The sequence below is a fragment of the Scylla paramamosain genome, chromosome 2 (assembly GCF_035594125.1).
Source record: "Scylla paramamosain isolate STU-SP2022 chromosome 2, ASM3559412v1, whole genome shotgun sequence".
In the NCBI taxonomy this organism is placed as follows: Eukaryota; Metazoa; Arthropoda; class Malacostraca; order Decapoda; family Portunidae; genus Scylla; species Scylla paramamosain.
In genome coordinates, this window is record NC_087152.1 from 15020001 (window position 1) to 15037423 (window position 17423).

General features: G+C 42.5%; 2 protein-coding genes and 1 long non-coding RNA gene across 7 annotated transcripts in view; all 3 read left to right on the forward strand.

Annotated features, from left to right (window-relative positions):
* Positions 1-1037, forward strand: part of LOC135106944 (probable glutamate receptor) — a 2338-nt gene extending 1301 nt beyond the window's left edge. Inside the window, exon 3 of the mRNA XM_064016404.1 lies at positions 1-1037. This exon is cut by the window's left edge and continues 111 nt beyond it. Within this exon, the coding sequence (XP_063872474.1) occupies positions 1-285 (285 nt within the window). The 3' untranslated portion in view covers positions 286-1037.
* Positions 1038-3915: 2878 nt separating this feature from the next.
* Positions 3916-5307, forward strand: LOC135106527 (uncharacterized). Its single transcript, XR_010271349.1, has 2 exons — positions 3916-4065; positions 4507-5307. It is a non-coding gene; the product is annotated as an uncharacterized LOC135106527 (long non-coding RNA).
* Positions 5308-5659: 352 nt separating this feature from the next.
* On the forward strand, positions 5660-12652 carry LOC135106532 (ionotropic receptor 93a-like). Of its 5 annotated transcripts, XR_010271350.1 has the most exons (10): positions 5660-5957; positions 6130-6239; positions 6381-6482; positions 6638-7118; positions 7460-7618; positions 7818-7908; positions 8472-9245; positions 9374-9551; positions 10552-10651; positions 12317-12652. XR_010271350.1 is itself a non-coding variant. In XM_064015682.1 (4 exons), exons 1-4 carry the CDS (start codon positions 9033-9035, stop codon positions 12462-12464), a joined length of 639 nt encoding a protein of 212 aa, XP_063871752.1. In that variant the 5' UTR covers positions 8406-9032; the 3' UTR covers positions 12465-12652. The 5 variants fall into 5 exon arrangements, 1 of the variants encoding a protein (XP_063871752.1); XR_010271353.1 differs by having other exon boundaries at positions 5660-6239; XR_010271352.1 differs by having other exon boundaries at positions 6381-7118.
* The last annotated feature ends 4771 nt before the right edge of the window (positions 12653-17423 follow it).

The window sequence follows — 17423 nt, forward strand, 5'->3', positions numbered from 1 at the left end:
AGTCCTGAGGTAGACCCGTGGGGCTTTCTGCTGCCCCTCGCCCCGTGGGTGTGGGCGGCTCTGCTATCAACCTTTCTCCTTCTCTCTGTCACCTCATCCTTCCTCTTCAACAGATTTTCAGAGGAAGACTTGGGTAGCAACGAAATCTTTGCCTCAAATATGCTATATTTTGTCAGCATCGTGTTTCGTCAGTGTGAGTTACCAACATTACACAGCAATGTAATGCATTTACAAGTTGACGCTTTGGTCTCTCTTGTTGTGGTGCAAGACATTCTCCAAATGTAAATAAGTCCCGTCCATCACATTTATTCTAGCATTGCATTATGTTTAGATATGTATCACAGTTTGCAGACGTAATTTTCACGTCTCACACTGGAATGATGCAATTAAGTCAGTGCCCACAGCTGTCTGGTAACACATCTGTAACTCCCAGCGCTGGCAGCCGTGTGGATGGGTGAGGGCGGGTGGTGGTGGCAACGCGTGGTGCTGGGCGTGTGGATGCTGATGACCATGGTGCTGACGCGCAGCTACGAGGGCAACCTTATGTCACTGCTGGCCGTGAGACACCTGCCCCAGCCCTACCAGACCCTCAGGGACGTGGTGGACGACCCCTCCGTGGTTATGGTCTGGCACAAGGAAGGAGCACCCATTCAATCGGTTATGGTGCGTAAACACAAAGAGTTGCTTTAACGCCGTCGAAGGATCGGTTAACACCAAATTTACCATTATTTTGTGGCATAGATTGCAGTTTTAACTTGAATGTATGTGCATGAAGGATTTGTCATAGACAGGACGCTACGTCTGGGATCTTCCACGAGGTGAAGTCGAGTGAAGAGCAAGGGCGCTTGATGGCGTTGCCTTTAATCAAATATCGCTCCGTCCTGGACGAGGTTATAAGTCAGAAGATAGTGATCATAGATTATGAGAGGATAACGAGAGCTGCCAGAGGAGAACATTTTTCTCGTACAGGTGTGTAAGAGGTGATTTGCTACACACACACACACACACACACACACACACACACACACACACACACACACACAACAGGTGTTAATAGTAACCACTAAGGTGAATTCCAGACCTAAAAGAATAAACTTATGAGGATGACCTGTGAAAATTCAAAAGGTTCTCATATCACGAGGAAGAGACAAAAGAGAGTTTTAATGGATAATTGGTAAAGGCATGTAAACTTAAAAAAAAAAAAAAAAGCTGGAGACAAAAAAAAATATGGCTATACATAAAAGTTGACACTGAAAGATGCGAAGACATCGACCTTTTGAAAGTTAATTTTTGTACGGTGAAAAAAAAAAAGAGAGAAAAAAAAACTATGTAAGAGGTATCAGTTGTCATATATATAGTTTAGCAATAATTTATTCTTTTTAGGTCTGTGTGACTTCTACACAGGACAAGAGAATATCCAGGCCCATTCCGTTGCCATGATCAGCCAGAAAGACAGTCCCCTCATTCCACCTCTCAATACACGGTGAGGAACAAACATTTGGAAATGAATTGTGGCATGTTCCGTGTTGGAGATGTTTTCGTTTCTGCGCTAAGACACAAATTTTTCATCTGCATGTAGAATTTGAATAATCTAAAAGCTATTGAAAACTACTTGTTTAGAGCTCTGAAAATGTGATTACAAACCATTAAGCAGTATGGTCGAAATCGCTGAATTTTGGGTGACTTCAATCATTGTTTGCCTTGGATGGTCGTAATATCTGTGACGATCGACGACGACAAGCGTCTGTTTCATGTCAGTGACCACTGATGACATGTACCACCATGGTCGTCGAAAATTGGCTGACAACCAGTGGCCAGGCGATAAAGTCGTAGATCAATGGTTGCTTTTGTGGATAAAATCTGCGACTACTGACATTTTCATACAGTCTGGTCGGCAATTATTAACATCCCTTTGCCGTAAGGTCAGTGAACATCAGTGACGATCTCTAGTGGGGAGATCAGCACTACTGACAACTCTGACTTATTGTTAGAGGTTGTTGGTGATCAACCTTATTGTTTGATCACTGACAACCTCCTGTAAAACTTGGCGAGGGGACAGAATGAAGTTAGTCACCTAATAAAATGTGAGACGTATAAGAGGACGAACGGACATTTGAACTGATGCTTAGTGGTGCGCCTGCTGGTGATACTGGTAGAAGATGTACATGTAGGAAAACAGAAGGGAGGGTAATGCTTTACGTAAAAAGTAGTGGGCAGCATGGTTGACTGGAGCGTGGCATACTCATGTAAAGCAACTTCCCTTTTTTCCTTATAGTCATTTTTGAGATTTTACTGGAGGTGCTGCTACATGTAACACTAGGTGTGAAGGACAAATTGAAAATATCCTTTTAAATATAATAATGTTAGCAAATAACATGGGGTGAGAGGTAGATGGGAATGAACGAACGTTTGCATTGTTGCAAGTGTAAGGGCCTACCAGTAATGCTGGTAGAAGAAAAAATAACGCTTGGCAAATATGTGAAAGAATACAAAAGGAAATCTGGCATAATATACCCTGACAACAAAATCGCTAATCACTGACGATTACTGAGAATTAACGATAACATCCGCTATTAGTGACATCTCAGACGACAAGATTGACAACCACTGTGATAACTATTCGTCTGTTTTAGTCACCTAATTGCCTACCAGCTAACACATAATCACAGAAAACATCACTAAATATAACAATAAATGAATGATAACTTAGCTGTAGTTCTCGTGGCTGGGAATTATGTTGACGGTCGGTGGTGAGTTGGTCGCAGGTGTTTCAAACCAGCTGGACTGGCCGTGTTTCGTAGCTAAGATAGCTTTCTTGAGATATCCAATTGTTCCGAACTTCTAAGTTCTTCCCAACTTAGCGAATTTAAGTAAAACTGGTAGAGTGGCGGGAATGCATATTAATAGGGCTGTTGATCTGGTGGCGGTTAATAGGCGACTACACAGGGGCTGTGTTCGGACCAAGGCATGAACTTTTCTTCCCAGCTTGCCATGTCTAAGTGACAAAATGATTTTGCAGTTAGCTCACTCTACTTCCAATTTTATTTTTCTTAGTAGCTAATTCTTAGTTTGTACAATAATCTATATTAACCTTAATTACCCTTTAATATGACTTTACAATTTATATACAAGTCACAACACAAACCAAGAACGCATTGATGTTGTGCGTGATACAAGTGGAAATTTCCAAAACCACCAACGAACTCTGTCAACACGGTCAGCTATCATTGACCTCTGCCAATATCTAGATGCAAGGTCGTCAGCCACTGATGAAGCATGGCGATTAGGTCATAACATCCGACGATCTGTACAACACATGAACAAATATTAGTTTCTAATTATAATAGGTTCTGAATTGGTGTTTCTTTACTAATGTTTATATTAGCGTTTTTCTAAGTAGTTTATTAAACTTTATCAACATTGCAGGATAATATCTATGACTGAGACTGGACTTTATAACTACTGGAACAATGAAGGAATCCCGAACTACAGTGCCTGTGAACGAGTGCCGACCAAGATTACCATCAGTTCGTCACTGTCCCTCAAGCAGTGCTGGGTAAGCATCTTACTGTGAATCAGGCGGTGCTGAATGTGATTCAGGCAATGATGGATCTGGCTAGCGACCTTGATGGGAGACTCGGGTAGTGCTGGATAGGGATCTTGTGACTTAAAGAGTTCTGGGTACGGAGAATGAGTATTAGTTCATATATATATATATATATATATATATATATATATATATATATATATATATATATATATATATATATATATATATATATATATATATATATATATATGCATGCTTGTATATATGTATATATATTTTTTCAGTTTATTTAATTTTTTGAAGATTTAGGTGTATCTTTGCTTAGGGTTGGAGTACATTAGTGACATATTCAAGCATTAGGCGATTTTAACAGTGACACCCATCACATCTGAAGACTGATCTAGTACATTGTAGGCCATGATGGTGGTTCTGGCGGGAGGCCTTGCAGTGGCTCTGTTCATGCTGGGCCTGGAGGTGGTGTTTGCTGGAGTCTTGCGTTATTGACGATTATAATGGTGAGCCTCTCTTTGTGGTTGTGCACATACACCCACCCACACACACACACACACACACACACACACACACACACACACACACACACACACACACACACACACACACACACACACCCACACACTCACACACACACACACACACACACACACACACACACACACACACACACACACACACACATACACACACACAGCCACACACTCACACACGCCAACACACTCACACTCACACACACATTCTCTCTCTCTCTCTCTCTCTCTCTCTCTCTCTCTCTCTCTCTCTCTCTCTCTCTCTCTCTCTCTCTCTCTCTCTCTCTCTCTCTCTCTTCTTTCTGTAAGCAAATGCTAAATGCTTACTTTTTTTTTTCGCAGTCTACAATACTGTTCAATTACTCAAACATTTCGGGACTAGCTCGGGTTGACAGGTTATTTCGTCAGCAGCTGTCAGTGACTGACATTCTGGGAGGTGTTGGCGTTCCTGCATTATATAAGATGATGCCGCGGCATGTCGAGGCTCACTAGGGCCCTTCCTGCCTCCTGCTGTGGACAGACCCGCTCCTCCACACCTCGCCTCTGCGCCTGGGGTTTTGCCTTGGCGACGGCACCGCCCTGCAGGGAGGCTTCCACCAGCAGGTGATGGAGATCGAATACACGCATATATGTGGCAAATATTAATTTTATGTAGTGTTTTTAGGAACGATGTAACAAATACTTATGAAAGTGAATAGAGAAAATGGCATCCTATCTTCGAAAAGAAACGTGTTTGTACGAAAGGCTGAGATTCTTGTGGCTGCGCTCTGCTGGTCTCTCTCTGAGGGCAATTGCACGGCGGTCCGGCAGGAGTTTACACACAGTGAGGCGCTGGGTGTCCCGATGGGAGCAGCATGGACGCCTCCGTTGTCAAGTCCAGGATCAGCGGTTCTGCCGAGCTGTGGCTGCACACACTGATAAGAATGTCACTCAAGGTATGACGGAAGGGAACCTCTCCGTCACTCAGAAAGCACTGTTCCTCCCTTGGCTGAATGCCGCCATGGAATCAACGTCTTACACCTTTACCGACACTCTCTTCCTTGACCCTCAAGTTTTCAGTTTTTTTATGGGACTCTGAAACTAAACTAATTCATAACAAAACCGTTTATGAAACGTTTTAAATTTTTGTATCAGCAGCAACTGTGAAGCGATGCTTCCGGGATTATTGCCACTTCCATTGAAATATATAGGTAAATAAATGCGTGAACATAATTCTGTTATTGTCTATTTATTCCCTTAAATTAAATTTCCAATGAGTCACCAGGCAGATGAACCTGTTTGAAATTTAGATTTAGTTATTGTACTTGCGTCACCTTCATCGTATATATATATATATATATATATATATATATATATATATATATATATATATATATATATATATATATATATATATATATATATATATATATATATATATATATATATATATATATATATATATATATATCAATTTTATTTGTTAGTGACTGTCCTCAAATCTTCATTTGATGAAACATCCCAATATCGAAACGAAAAGATAAAAAAAAAAGGATACAAGAATGCGGTTGAATGCTTTGGGAAGAGTTACCAGTGCATAAGAATGCATTGCATTAAATAGACCCGAATAATGAAAAGATTCATGTAAAAGTTACGATAAACTACAAGGGACATGATCTTTTCCTCTGCGAGATCTGGTTTTCAGCAGCATTGCGGCAGACAGTGTGCAGTGTTGTGGAATGGCCATGGGCTCATGTCGGTAAAGAGTGCTTTTGTCCTTTTCGCCAGCCACGAAATGGAGTTCTTGGCTCCCCTTTGTATCTGGTTGTCTTCCGTGTCTTGGCTCGTGTTGGTACTCGTAGGCTGGTTGGAGGGCAATTCGGGTAAGTCTCCATTGCCTTGTAGCGATCTTTCACAAACACATGGTTCAGATAAAGATTTTTCTCTTGAAAACTAGATGTCGTTTGAATATTACAATATCCCTTGGTCATACGTGTTCGTACTTAAGTCACTGCCATGTATCACAATAACAGACATGCTGTCACCTGCACACAGCCGTGGAGGACAGCTGGGATGCTAACGCGGCCATGGTGGTGAGAGACGTTCTGCTGGCGTCATCAGAAAGCGACTCGTGTCTCGTCATTATTGCAGAAAACAGCTTGTTGGTGAGGCTTTGCAAAAAAAAAAAAGAAAAAAAGAAAAAAAAGAAAAAAAAAGGAAAAAAAAAGTCTACCTTTCATGGATAAGATAACATTAAATGTATTTCAGTGAATACTCTCTTGATGAAATAAAAAGTATTATTCCAGTCTGAAATGGAAACGTTTATCGAGGCTTCGAGGAGCGTGGCGGTGTTTGAATCAGTCACGAATGGGTCGCGGCTCTCACAGATAGTCACTCGTGCCCGCCAGGTAGGACTCGGTGCGAGGCTGGTGTGTTCCTGTCGCTACAGGTGTTCCTGCTGTTATTATAATGATGGTACTGCTGATAACAGTATTATTTGTATAAGTGTCATTACGGCTACTTCATTCTCACATTGTGTCTTGTGCTGTGTGGTCGCGGACAGGTGCGGATAGCGTCGTGGATGGTCGTGGTGGTGGTGGTGAGTAACGACCCAGTCTTCTTGGCTGCCTTCGCCCAACAGGCCCATGAGGGTCGCCTGCTGGTGTGGGCCACGAAGTTCATTGTCGTGAGCCGCCTTGCTCTGCACCGTCTCCACCCGCTCCACCAAATTCTCGCCGTTACCAACTCCCTCTTGCTGATGGTGCATGGGGCGGCGGGGATGAGCAGGTGTGTGGGTGTGTCTGTGTGGAAGCTCTGCAGTACACAGACGAGCCTCTCATGATCAGCATGTAAAAGTCTGCTTCCATGTATGCTTGCGAACAGAGTCAAGGCCAAACTGAGCACCGCTGTTCAACTTCCAGGGCTACTGGATGGATGGTGCTGCCATACCAGCGGCCTGGCGTCGGCCCGCTGCAGGTTGCATCCTGGACGGCAGGGGACAACCTTTCATTGCATCGGCCTTTCTTCTGGGACAAATTTAGCAAGTGAGAGGCAGTACGTAGTGTATTATAGCAATGTACAGGAGAAACTGTTTGTGTGTGTGTGTGTCTGTGTGTGTGTGTGTGTGTGTGTGTGTGTGTGTGTGTGTGTGTGTGTGTGCGTGTGTGTGTGTGTGTGTGTGTGTGTGTGTGTGTGTGTGTGTGTGTGTGTGTGTGTGTGTGTGTGTGTGTGTGTGCACTGTTAAGAGGTATCCGGTGCTTATAAAGATATAACAATTAATTGACTCTAGTTATTTAGTTTTTGTAGTTTTGTTAGGCTTGAGTGTTGCTGCTAACAAATTCTTGTATTTTCCTATTTTTCACGTCTTAGATTTATTTTTTCACAGGCTGTCGGGAGAGACAAATTTGGTGGTGGCGATGGAACAGAATCTTAGACATACAGTAGTGGAGAAACCAGACCCGAGGACACCTGGAGGAGTAAGGGTGGAGTTCAAGGGATTCATGGTCACCGTTGTGAACTATTTGGCGCAAGGACTTAACTTCTCGTAAGGCTGGAAATCAATTTCAATAGTTGCTTTCTGCTACAGAAACATTTGCACCTCTATCACTGATATGATATACCAGTTAAGTTTATTTATAAAGAATATATAATAGTTTTCTGTAAAGATCATCATAATAAAAGGATTTTAACAATTGTCATGTATTTGTTTATTTAATGGTTTTCTTATTTCTGTGCTCCGAAAGATACACATTCAAACGGCCGCCAGATGGGTCGTGGGGAGCAAAGATACAGAATGGCTCCTTCACTGGCATGTTGGGCCAGGTCCACAGAGAGGTATGCGTACTGCTACACACACACACACACACACACAGACACACACACACACACACACACACACACACACACACACACACACACACACACACACACACACACACACACACACACACACACACACACACACACGTCCCACAATCTTACTACATTGCCATAAGATGATGTGAAGGAACAGTAAGATACACTAGCATTATATTTACATGCAACTTATTCACAGTTTTCTTCTTGATGATTCTTACATCTCAGAGAATAACGCATTTTAATTTCCTTTGATACGTATATTTGTATGCACACATATTTGCACACATCTACATAAACATATATACTACATACATACATACATACGCATACATATACGCACACACATACATGTTTACATTCATGAACACATGCATACATTATTATTTACAGAAGAATAGAGAGATGAACAGAATTTTATATGTATATAAATAGATTGATCTACATGTGGAGAAGGGTTAGTAAAAAATGGGACGATTAAGTGGAGGTAACAGCGAGGGAAAAAATGGAAATATATGCCTATTGAAGGCGTATATTTGCAGGAAGTGGACTTTAGCCCGGGACCTTTCGGTAACAACGCCGCTCGCTACGAGGCCGTCGATTTCACTTGGCCGGTTTCCTTCGAGGAAGTCAAAGTCTTCGCTGGTCGAGGGAGTTCTGAGGTAGACCCGTGGGGCTTTCTGCTGCCCCTCGCCCCGTGGGTGTGGACGGCTTTGCTGTCAACTTTTCTTCTTCTCTCTGTCGCCTCATCTTTCCTCTCCACCAGATTTTCACAAGAAGACTTGGATAGCAACGAAACCTTTGCTTCAAATATGTTATATTTTGTCAGCATCGTGCTTCGTCAGTGTGAGTTACCAACATTACGCAGCAATATTATGAATTTACAAGTTGACGCTTTGGTCTCTCTTGTTGTGGTGCAAGACATTCTCCAAATGTAAATAAGTCTCGTCCATCACATTTATTCTAGCATTGCATTATGTTTAGATATGTATCACAGTTTGCAGACGTAATTTTCACGTCTCACACTGGAATGATGCAATTAAGTCAGTGCCCACAGCTGTCTGGTAACACATCTGTAACTCCCGGCGCTGGCAGCCGTGTGGATGGGTGAGGGCGGGTGGTGGTGGCAACGCGTGGTGCTGGGCGTGTGGATGCTGATGACCATGGTGCTGACGCGCAGCTACGAGGGCAACCTTATGTCACTGCTGGCCGTGAGACACCTGCCCCAGCCCTACCAGACCCTCAGGGACGTGGTGGACGACCCCTCCGTGGTTATGGTCTGGCACAAGGAAGGAGCACCCATTCAATCGGTTATGGTGCGTAAACACAAAGAGTTGCTTTAACGCCGTCGAAGGATCGGTTAACACCAAATTTACAATTATTTTGTGGCATAGATTGCAGTTTTAACTTGAATGTATGTGCATGAAGGATTTGTCATAGACAGGACGCTACGTCTGGGATCTTCCACGAGGTGAAGTCGAGTGAAGAGCAAGGGCGTCTGATGGCGTTGCCGGTAATCAAATATCGCTCCATCCTGGACGAGGTTATAAGGCAGAAGATAGTGATCATAGATTATGAGAGGATAACGAGAGCTGCCAGAGGAGAACATTTTTCTCGTACAGGTGTGTAAGAGGTGATTTGCTACACACACACACACACACACACACACACACACACACACACACAACAGGTGTTAAGAGTAACCACTAAAGTGAACACCAGACCTAAAAAAATGAACTTATGAGGATGACCTAATGATCTCACACACCTAGAAGGACCGGTTTCGAATCCCGGGCGCGGCGAGGCAAATGGGCGAGCCTCTTAATATGTAGTCCTGTTCCCCTAGCTCCAAGTAGGTACGTGACGTAACCCCAGTAACTGTGACCTCGATGTCCCGGTGTGTGGTGTGTGAATGGTCTCAGTCCTTCCCGAAGATCGATCAGTATGAGCTCAGAGCTCTTTCCGTAGGGTAACGGCTGGCTGGGTGACTAGCAGACGACCGTAGGTGGATCACACACACACACACACACACACACACACACACACACACACACACATGCATACACACACACACACACACACACACACACACACACACAGACACATGCATACACACACACACACACACACACACACACACACACACACACACACATACACACACACATACACACACACACAATAGGTGTTAATAGTAGCCACTAAGGTAAATTCCAGACCTAATAGAATGAACTTATGAGGATGACCTGTGAAAATTCAAAAGGTTCTCATATCACGAGGAAGAGACAAAAGAGAGTTTTAATGGATAATTGGTAAAGGCATGTTAACAAAAAAGAAAAAAAAATGCTGGAGACAAAAAAAAAAAAAAAAAAAAAAAAATATATATATATATATATATATATATATATATATATATATATATATATATATATATATATATATATATATATATATATATATATATATATGGCTATAAATAAAAGTCGACACTGAAAGATGCGAAGACATCAACCTTTTGAAAGTTAATTTTTGTACGGTGACAAAAAAGGAGAAAAAAAAAAAAACTATGTAAGAGGTATCTATTGTCATATATATAGTTTAGCAATAATTTATTCTTTTCAGGTCTGTGTGACTTCTACACAGGAGAAGAGAATATCCAGGCCCATTCCGTTGCCATGATCAGCCAGAAAGACAGTCCCCTCATTCCACCTCTCAATACACGGTGAGGAACAAACATTTAGAAATGAATTGTGGCATGTTCCGTGTTGGAGATGTTTTCGTTTCTGCGCTAAGACACAAATATTTCATCTGCATGTAGAATTTGAATAATCTAAGAGCTATTGAAAACTACTTGTTTAGAGCTCTGAAAATGTGATTACAAACCATTAAGCAGTATGGTCGAAATCGCTGAATTTTGGGTGACTTCAATCATTGTTTGCCTTGGATGGTCGCAATATCTGTGACGATCGACGACGACAAGCGTCTGTTTCATGTCAGTGACCACTGATGACATGTACCACCATGGTCGTCGAAAATTGACTGACAACCAGTGGCGACAGCTAGTGATGATCCTTTGATTGAAAACCTCTGACGACCTCTGGTGACATGATCGACGATCACTGATGATCTTTAGCAAAAAGATTGTCGACCACTGACGACTCCAGGCGATAAAGTCATACATCAATGGTTGCTTTTGTGGATAAAATCTGCGACTACTGACATTTTCATACAGTCTGGTCGGCAATCATTAACATCCCTTTGCCGTAAGGTCAGTGAACATCAGTGACGATCTCTAGTGGGGAGACCAGCACTACTCTGACTTTTTGTTAGAGGTTGTCGGTGATCAACTTTATTGTTTGATCACTGACAACCTCCTGTAAAACTTGGCGAGGGGACAGAATGAAGTTAGTCACCTAATAAAATGTGAGACGTATAAAAGGACGAACGGACATTTGAACTGATGCATAGTGGTGCGCCTGTTGGTGATACTGGTAGAAGATGCACATGTAGGAAAAGAAACGGAAGGCTAGTGCTGTACGTAAAAAGCAGTGGGCAGCGTGGTTGACTGGGCCGTGGCAGCTCCATGCAAAGCAACCTCCATTTTCAACTTATAGGAACTATTAAGGTTTCACTGGAGGTGCCTCTACATGCAACACTGAGCGCCTACCAGTAAAGCTGGTAGAGAATAACGCTTGCCAAGCATGTGCAAGAATACAAAAGAGAATCTGGCATAATATACCCTGACAACAAGATCGCTAATCATTGACGACTACTGAGAAATGGCGATAACATTTGTTATCAGTGATATCTCAGACCACGAGATTGACACTCATCAACGAACTCTGGGAACAAGGTCAGTGACTTCTGGGTGCAAGATTGGTGGCCACTGACGACCACTAGGAAGAGAAATAATGATCACTGGTGACATCTGATGACGAGGATGGCAACCAGTAATGATCTCAGGCATATTGCCTGAGATCATTACTGGTTGGCAGTCATTGGCGACCTCTGGCGGCGATAAGACCGGCAATCACTGACGATCTGTGACCACAAGGTTAGCGACCTCTTCTGTGAATGTCAGTGACCACTGACGATCCCTGGTAATCCCGGGTGGGCGATCACTGATGATCTCTGGCGATCTCTACCACTAAGGTCGGCGACCACTGGCGCCCTCTGAGGTCAAAATCAGTGACCTCTGCCAATATCTAGCAGCAAGGTCGTCGGCCACTGATGAAGCATGGCGATTAAGTTACAACATTGGACGATCTGCACAACATATAAACAAATATTATCTTCTAATTATAATGGGTTGAGAACTGGCGTTTCTTTATGAATGTTTATATTAGCGTTTTTCTATGTAATTTATCAAACTTTATCAACATTGCAGGATAATATCTATGATTGAGGCAGGACTTTATAACTACTGGAACAATGAAGGAATCCCGAACTACAGTGCCTGTGAACGAGTGCCGACCAAGATTACCATCAGTTCGTCACTGTCCCTCAGGCAGTGCTGGGTAAGCATCTTACTGTGAATCAGGCAGTGCTGAGTGTGATTCAGGCATTGATAGATAGAATTTTGCTACGTCTCAAGCAATTCAGGCTAGCGGTCTTGATGGGCGACCCGGGCAAAGCTGGGACCTTGTTCTGATTCAGGCAGTGCTGGGTAAGGATCTTGTGACTCGGGCAGTGCTAGGTAAGAATCTTGTGAGTCAGGGATTGGGTATGGGGAATGAGGATTAGTTAAATTTACTTCTCGTGTGTGTGTGTGTGTGTGTGTGTGTGTGTGTGTGTGTGTGTGTGTGTGTGTGTGTGTATATATATATATATATATATATATATATATATATATATATATATATATATATATATATATATATATATATATATATATATATATATATATATATATATATATATATATATATATATATATATATATATATATACATAGTTCAGTTAATTTTTTGAAGATTTTAGTGTATCATGTTTAGGAGTGGTGTGCAATAGTAACATATACATGTATTAAGTGACTCTTCACATTTGAAGACTGACCTAATATAATGTAGGCCATGATGGTGGTTCTGGCGGGAGGTCTGGCAGTGGGTCTGTTCATGCTGGGCGTGGAGGTGCTGCTTGCTGGAGTCTTGTGTCACTGAGGCTGATAATGGTGAGACTCTTTATGTGCTTGCACACACACACACACACACACACACACACACACACACATAAACATTTATTACACATACATAATAAAAAAAGAATTGTATGCGAAGCTAGCTTGATACTAAAAAAATGTATATTAGAAAGCTTGATTATACTCGCAGTTTTTCTTCAGAATATTTATTATATATATTAGAGTTATGAAACCGCATTAAATTTGTTCTTTTCTATATTGTCCTCAAATAAATAAATTAATAGTAGTAAAAATATAAAACTATAATTATCCTCATTACATACTAATAGGTGTCATGGTATCTCTATGTCTCATGCATTCCATGCAGGATACCTGCATACCATGCAGGACATCAGTCTGACGAAAATGATGTTTCTCAAGCCATCAATTGAATATTTACCTCCCTATCCCTCTCTGAGAAATTTGTTTTTTGGTTGAACAAATAGTTTTGATGTATTTAGAATCAGATGTGACGGAAAAGTCACAATAATAGAGCGTAGATATTTTATAATTTTATCAGTATTTATATTTATGAAGAAAAATATCATTCTCCTTTATGATAGTGTCATTAATCATAACATTCAGTTTGTCATCGCTTCGTCGTCAGGTTTGCTTTCAGAATCAGATGGACTTTCGGGAAAATCCGCTACTAAAATAAAAGTAGAAAAGGGTCATGTTCGATGGTCTGTTTACCTCTCTTCGCATCTTAACAGTGAATGTCATAAGAGCGCACGCACGCGCGCGCGCACACACACACATATATACACACACACACACACACACACACACACACACACACACACACACACACACACACACACACACACACACACACACACACACACACACTGACACCCCCCATCGCTGGAAGTATGTGGACGACTGCACCGTGGGCGTCCCAGTTTCCACCAAGAACCCGGACTACTCGCCATTGCAAGCAATTCTGGAGCGACTGCAGACGTGGACGGAGGAGAGCAGGATGACCATCAACCACAGCAAAACTGTGGTGATGCATTTCTGTACCTCCTCTGTACCAGTGCCCCCTCCCCAGCTCACAGTGGGCTCTCACCCACTCCAGGTGGTCCGAAGTGCCAGGCTTCTCGGAGTCACGGTGGATGACCAGCTGACCTGGAAGCAACATGTCGCCAGCACCGTAAGATCAGCTACCTACAGGCTGTACATGCTGCGCAGACTCAGGTCGCTGGGGACGCCGACAGATGACTTAAGGGGGGTGTACCTCACCTTCATCCTCCCCAAACTCATGGACGCCTCCCCAGCGTGGTCCTCCTGCCTCACACACACTCAACAGCTACAGCTAGAGAGTGTGAAGAAAAGGGCGTGCAGGGTCATCCTTGGCCCTGTCTACACCACCTGTGAAGAAGCCCTGACCACCCTGAGTCTGTCCAGACTTTCCACCAGGCACCGAGAGGCTCTGGAGAAGTTTGGAAGGGGACTACTACATCATCCACGTCTCAGAAACATGCTGCCGCCTGACGCGCCTCGCCCAGTCCGTGCCACCAGACACCACAACAAGATAACGCCCCTAAAGGCGCCGCGCACGGACCGGTACAGACTCAGTGCGATTCCCACCATGGTGCGAGCCATCAATCAATAGTCCCTTCTAGATTAGACTTACCTTTAGGATTAATGTTAAGTATTTCCCCACCCCCTCTGTACATTTTCAGTTTGTTAACTGCCTAAATAATGAAACATTTATTATTATTATTATTACACAGCTACTCTAACACCGTAGGACGATCGGTTAACATATTGTGGCACAGATTGCAATTTTAACTTGAGTGTATGTACATAAAGAATTTGTCATAGAAAGGACGCTACGTCTGGGATCTTCAACGAGGTGAAGGCGAGTGAGGAGCAAATGCATCTTCTGGGGTTGCCGCTAATCAAGTATCCTACCATCTTTGACGAGGTTATAAAATCAAAGAATGGCAATCATAGACTTCGCGAGGATAACGAGAGCTGTTTGAGAGTTAGAGAGTTAGAGAGAAAGTTAGTCAGGAACGAGGAAGGACTTAGGAGGATGAAATGAAGGACAAATTAAATCAGTCTAGAAAGGTAACTAGCTCAGAGAAGGAGAGGAATGCCTTAAGTATTTACTACACAAATTGTAGAAATATTTTTAATAAAATAGACTTGCTTAGAGGAATGGCGTATGTAGAGAACCTTGATATCATTGCTTTAACAGAAAATTGGTTAGATATGTCAGGAAAAGTATTTAATCCAGAGGTTAAGACAGATGGTTATACGCTATTCTATAAAGACGGGGAAAACAGGAGAGGAGGAAGCGTCGCGCTGTACGTTAGGGACTGACTGTTGTGTTGTATTAACAGTAGAATTAAAACAGATAGCAAAACAGAGTTGATATGGGAGGATCACAGTCAGTAGTACTGGGATTAGTGTACAGGCCACCGAACAGTACAAAGGAAATTAACACCTTACTATGACAGGAATTAAATAGAGCAGGCAAGTACAGTCCGGTATGTGTGGTAGGAGATTTTAATTCTAGGAAAATCGACTGGAGCCTGACGGTGGGTAACAGGGAAGCAGAGGAATTTCTTAAGGTAATTCAGGATAATTTTTTAAAACAGGTAATCTTAGAACCCATAAGGGGGAACAATGTTCTAGACTTAATTCTAACTAACAGGGAGGAAGCAGTCACGCAGGTAGAGGTTGGAAGACAGCTAGGTAACAGTGATCATTGGGTAATAAGGTACAAATTAAAATGAGAGGAAACTTTTAGAAGCAAAAACACTAGTAAAATACATGACTTTAGGAGAGTAGATTTTGAGTGATTAAAAAGGTACCTACCTCCAAGGAGTTGACTGGCAACGGACGCAGGGTGAGGTAAGGTCTAGGACGGAGTTGAAAGAGATAAAGCAGGATAAGGGAGGTGAGGTGAGATGTGAGGGTGTATGGCAAGAGGAGGGAAGAAGTGTCCGGAAGGGTCGGAGGAGGTAGAGAGGGGGAGATATGTGTGATTATGTTGGAGAGTCAAGTCATGCTGAGATGGGAGAGCTGAGGCCAAGGCGAGTAGGTGAAGGAGCGGAGAGAATGGAAGGGGCCGAGATGAGAAGATTAGGGGAAGTAAATGTAGATAAGCTGTATAAATATTTCGTTGGTAAATTGCACACAAGACAGTTAGCAAACATCCCGTATAGAACAATAAGATCACAGAAAAATTACCCTAAATGGAAGACTGTTAGGTTAAAAGAGAAGTATATATAAGAGATTAAAGGCAGGGGAAGAGGATTTAAAGGCCAAGATATAATGAATCAGTTAGAACAGTCAGGAGGCTAACGAGGAAAGCTAAAAGCAATTGTAAATTAAAAGTAGCCAGCCAGACGAAGACGGATCCCAAGGGATTTTATCAGGTATATAAGACGAAGAATAAGGAAACAATAGGTCCATTAAAGGCAGCAGATGGGGAGCTGGTTATCTCTGGGGAGGAGATTAGTAAAATTCTGAATGAATATTTTTTTAACTGTCTTCACCCAGGAAAACATGCAGGATATGCCCGATAGTGAACAGATGTTTAGAGCATATGAAAATGAGAAGCTGACAGATATTTCCATAGCTAAGGAGATAGTGGAACAGGAGATAGATAGGCTAAAAAGTTCAAGACACCAGGACCAGATGAAATATATCCCAGAGTAGTTAAGGAATGCAAAGAGGTTATTAGTGAGCCGTTAGTTTCTGTCTTTAGGAAATCACTTGAGTCAGGTGAGGTACCAGTAATGTGGAGGCAGGTGAATGAAGTACCCATCTTTAAGAAAGTAGATAAAACTTTAGCGTTCAGGGGGTGCTGTGAACTTATCATTAAACCCAACTGTGACCTCACTGAACGTTTCCCTTTGTGTCTCACAACACAAGGAGGCAGTCACAGCCTGCCCTCTAAAGACAACTCTCTTCCTCCACACAAAACTACAAGCACCTAATAACACACACACCCTTTACTCAAAAATTTTAAAATCATCATGGCGACTCCTACACCAGCCTCGGAGTCCCCATCTGGGGAGAGGACCATAAATGTCCCCAGGTCGGACTGCCTTTCTGTCGACGACCCTAAGTGTCTTGACACCCCCTTCAACTTTTTCTTCATTAACTTCTGCAACATTCGCGGTCTAAGATCTATTTTTCAATCTGTAGAACTCCACCTCTCCTCTTCTAAACCCCATCTTCTTTTCCTCACTGAAACTAAGGTGTCTGAGGCAACTGACAGTAGCCCCTTTTCTGTTCCCTCCTGCTTTTTCTATCCTCATTTTCGATCCAAAGCTGGATGCTGCGTTTATGTGCGCAA

Excerpts from the sequence above, each read along its gene's own strand:
- LOC135106532 (XM_064015682.1), top strand. The coding sequence starts at position 9,033 with ATGGGTGAGGGCGGGTGGTGGTGGCAACGCGTGGTGCTGGGCGTGTGG. Across the intron at positions 9,246-9,373 it reads CACCCATTCAATCGGTTATG|GACGCTACGTCTGGGATCTT; the intron begins GTGCGTAAACAC and ends TGTCATAGACAG. Across the intron at positions 9,552-10,551 it reads AGAACATTTTTCTCGTACAG|GTCTGTGTGACTTCTACACA; the intron begins GTGTGTAAGAGG and ends TATTCTTTTCAG.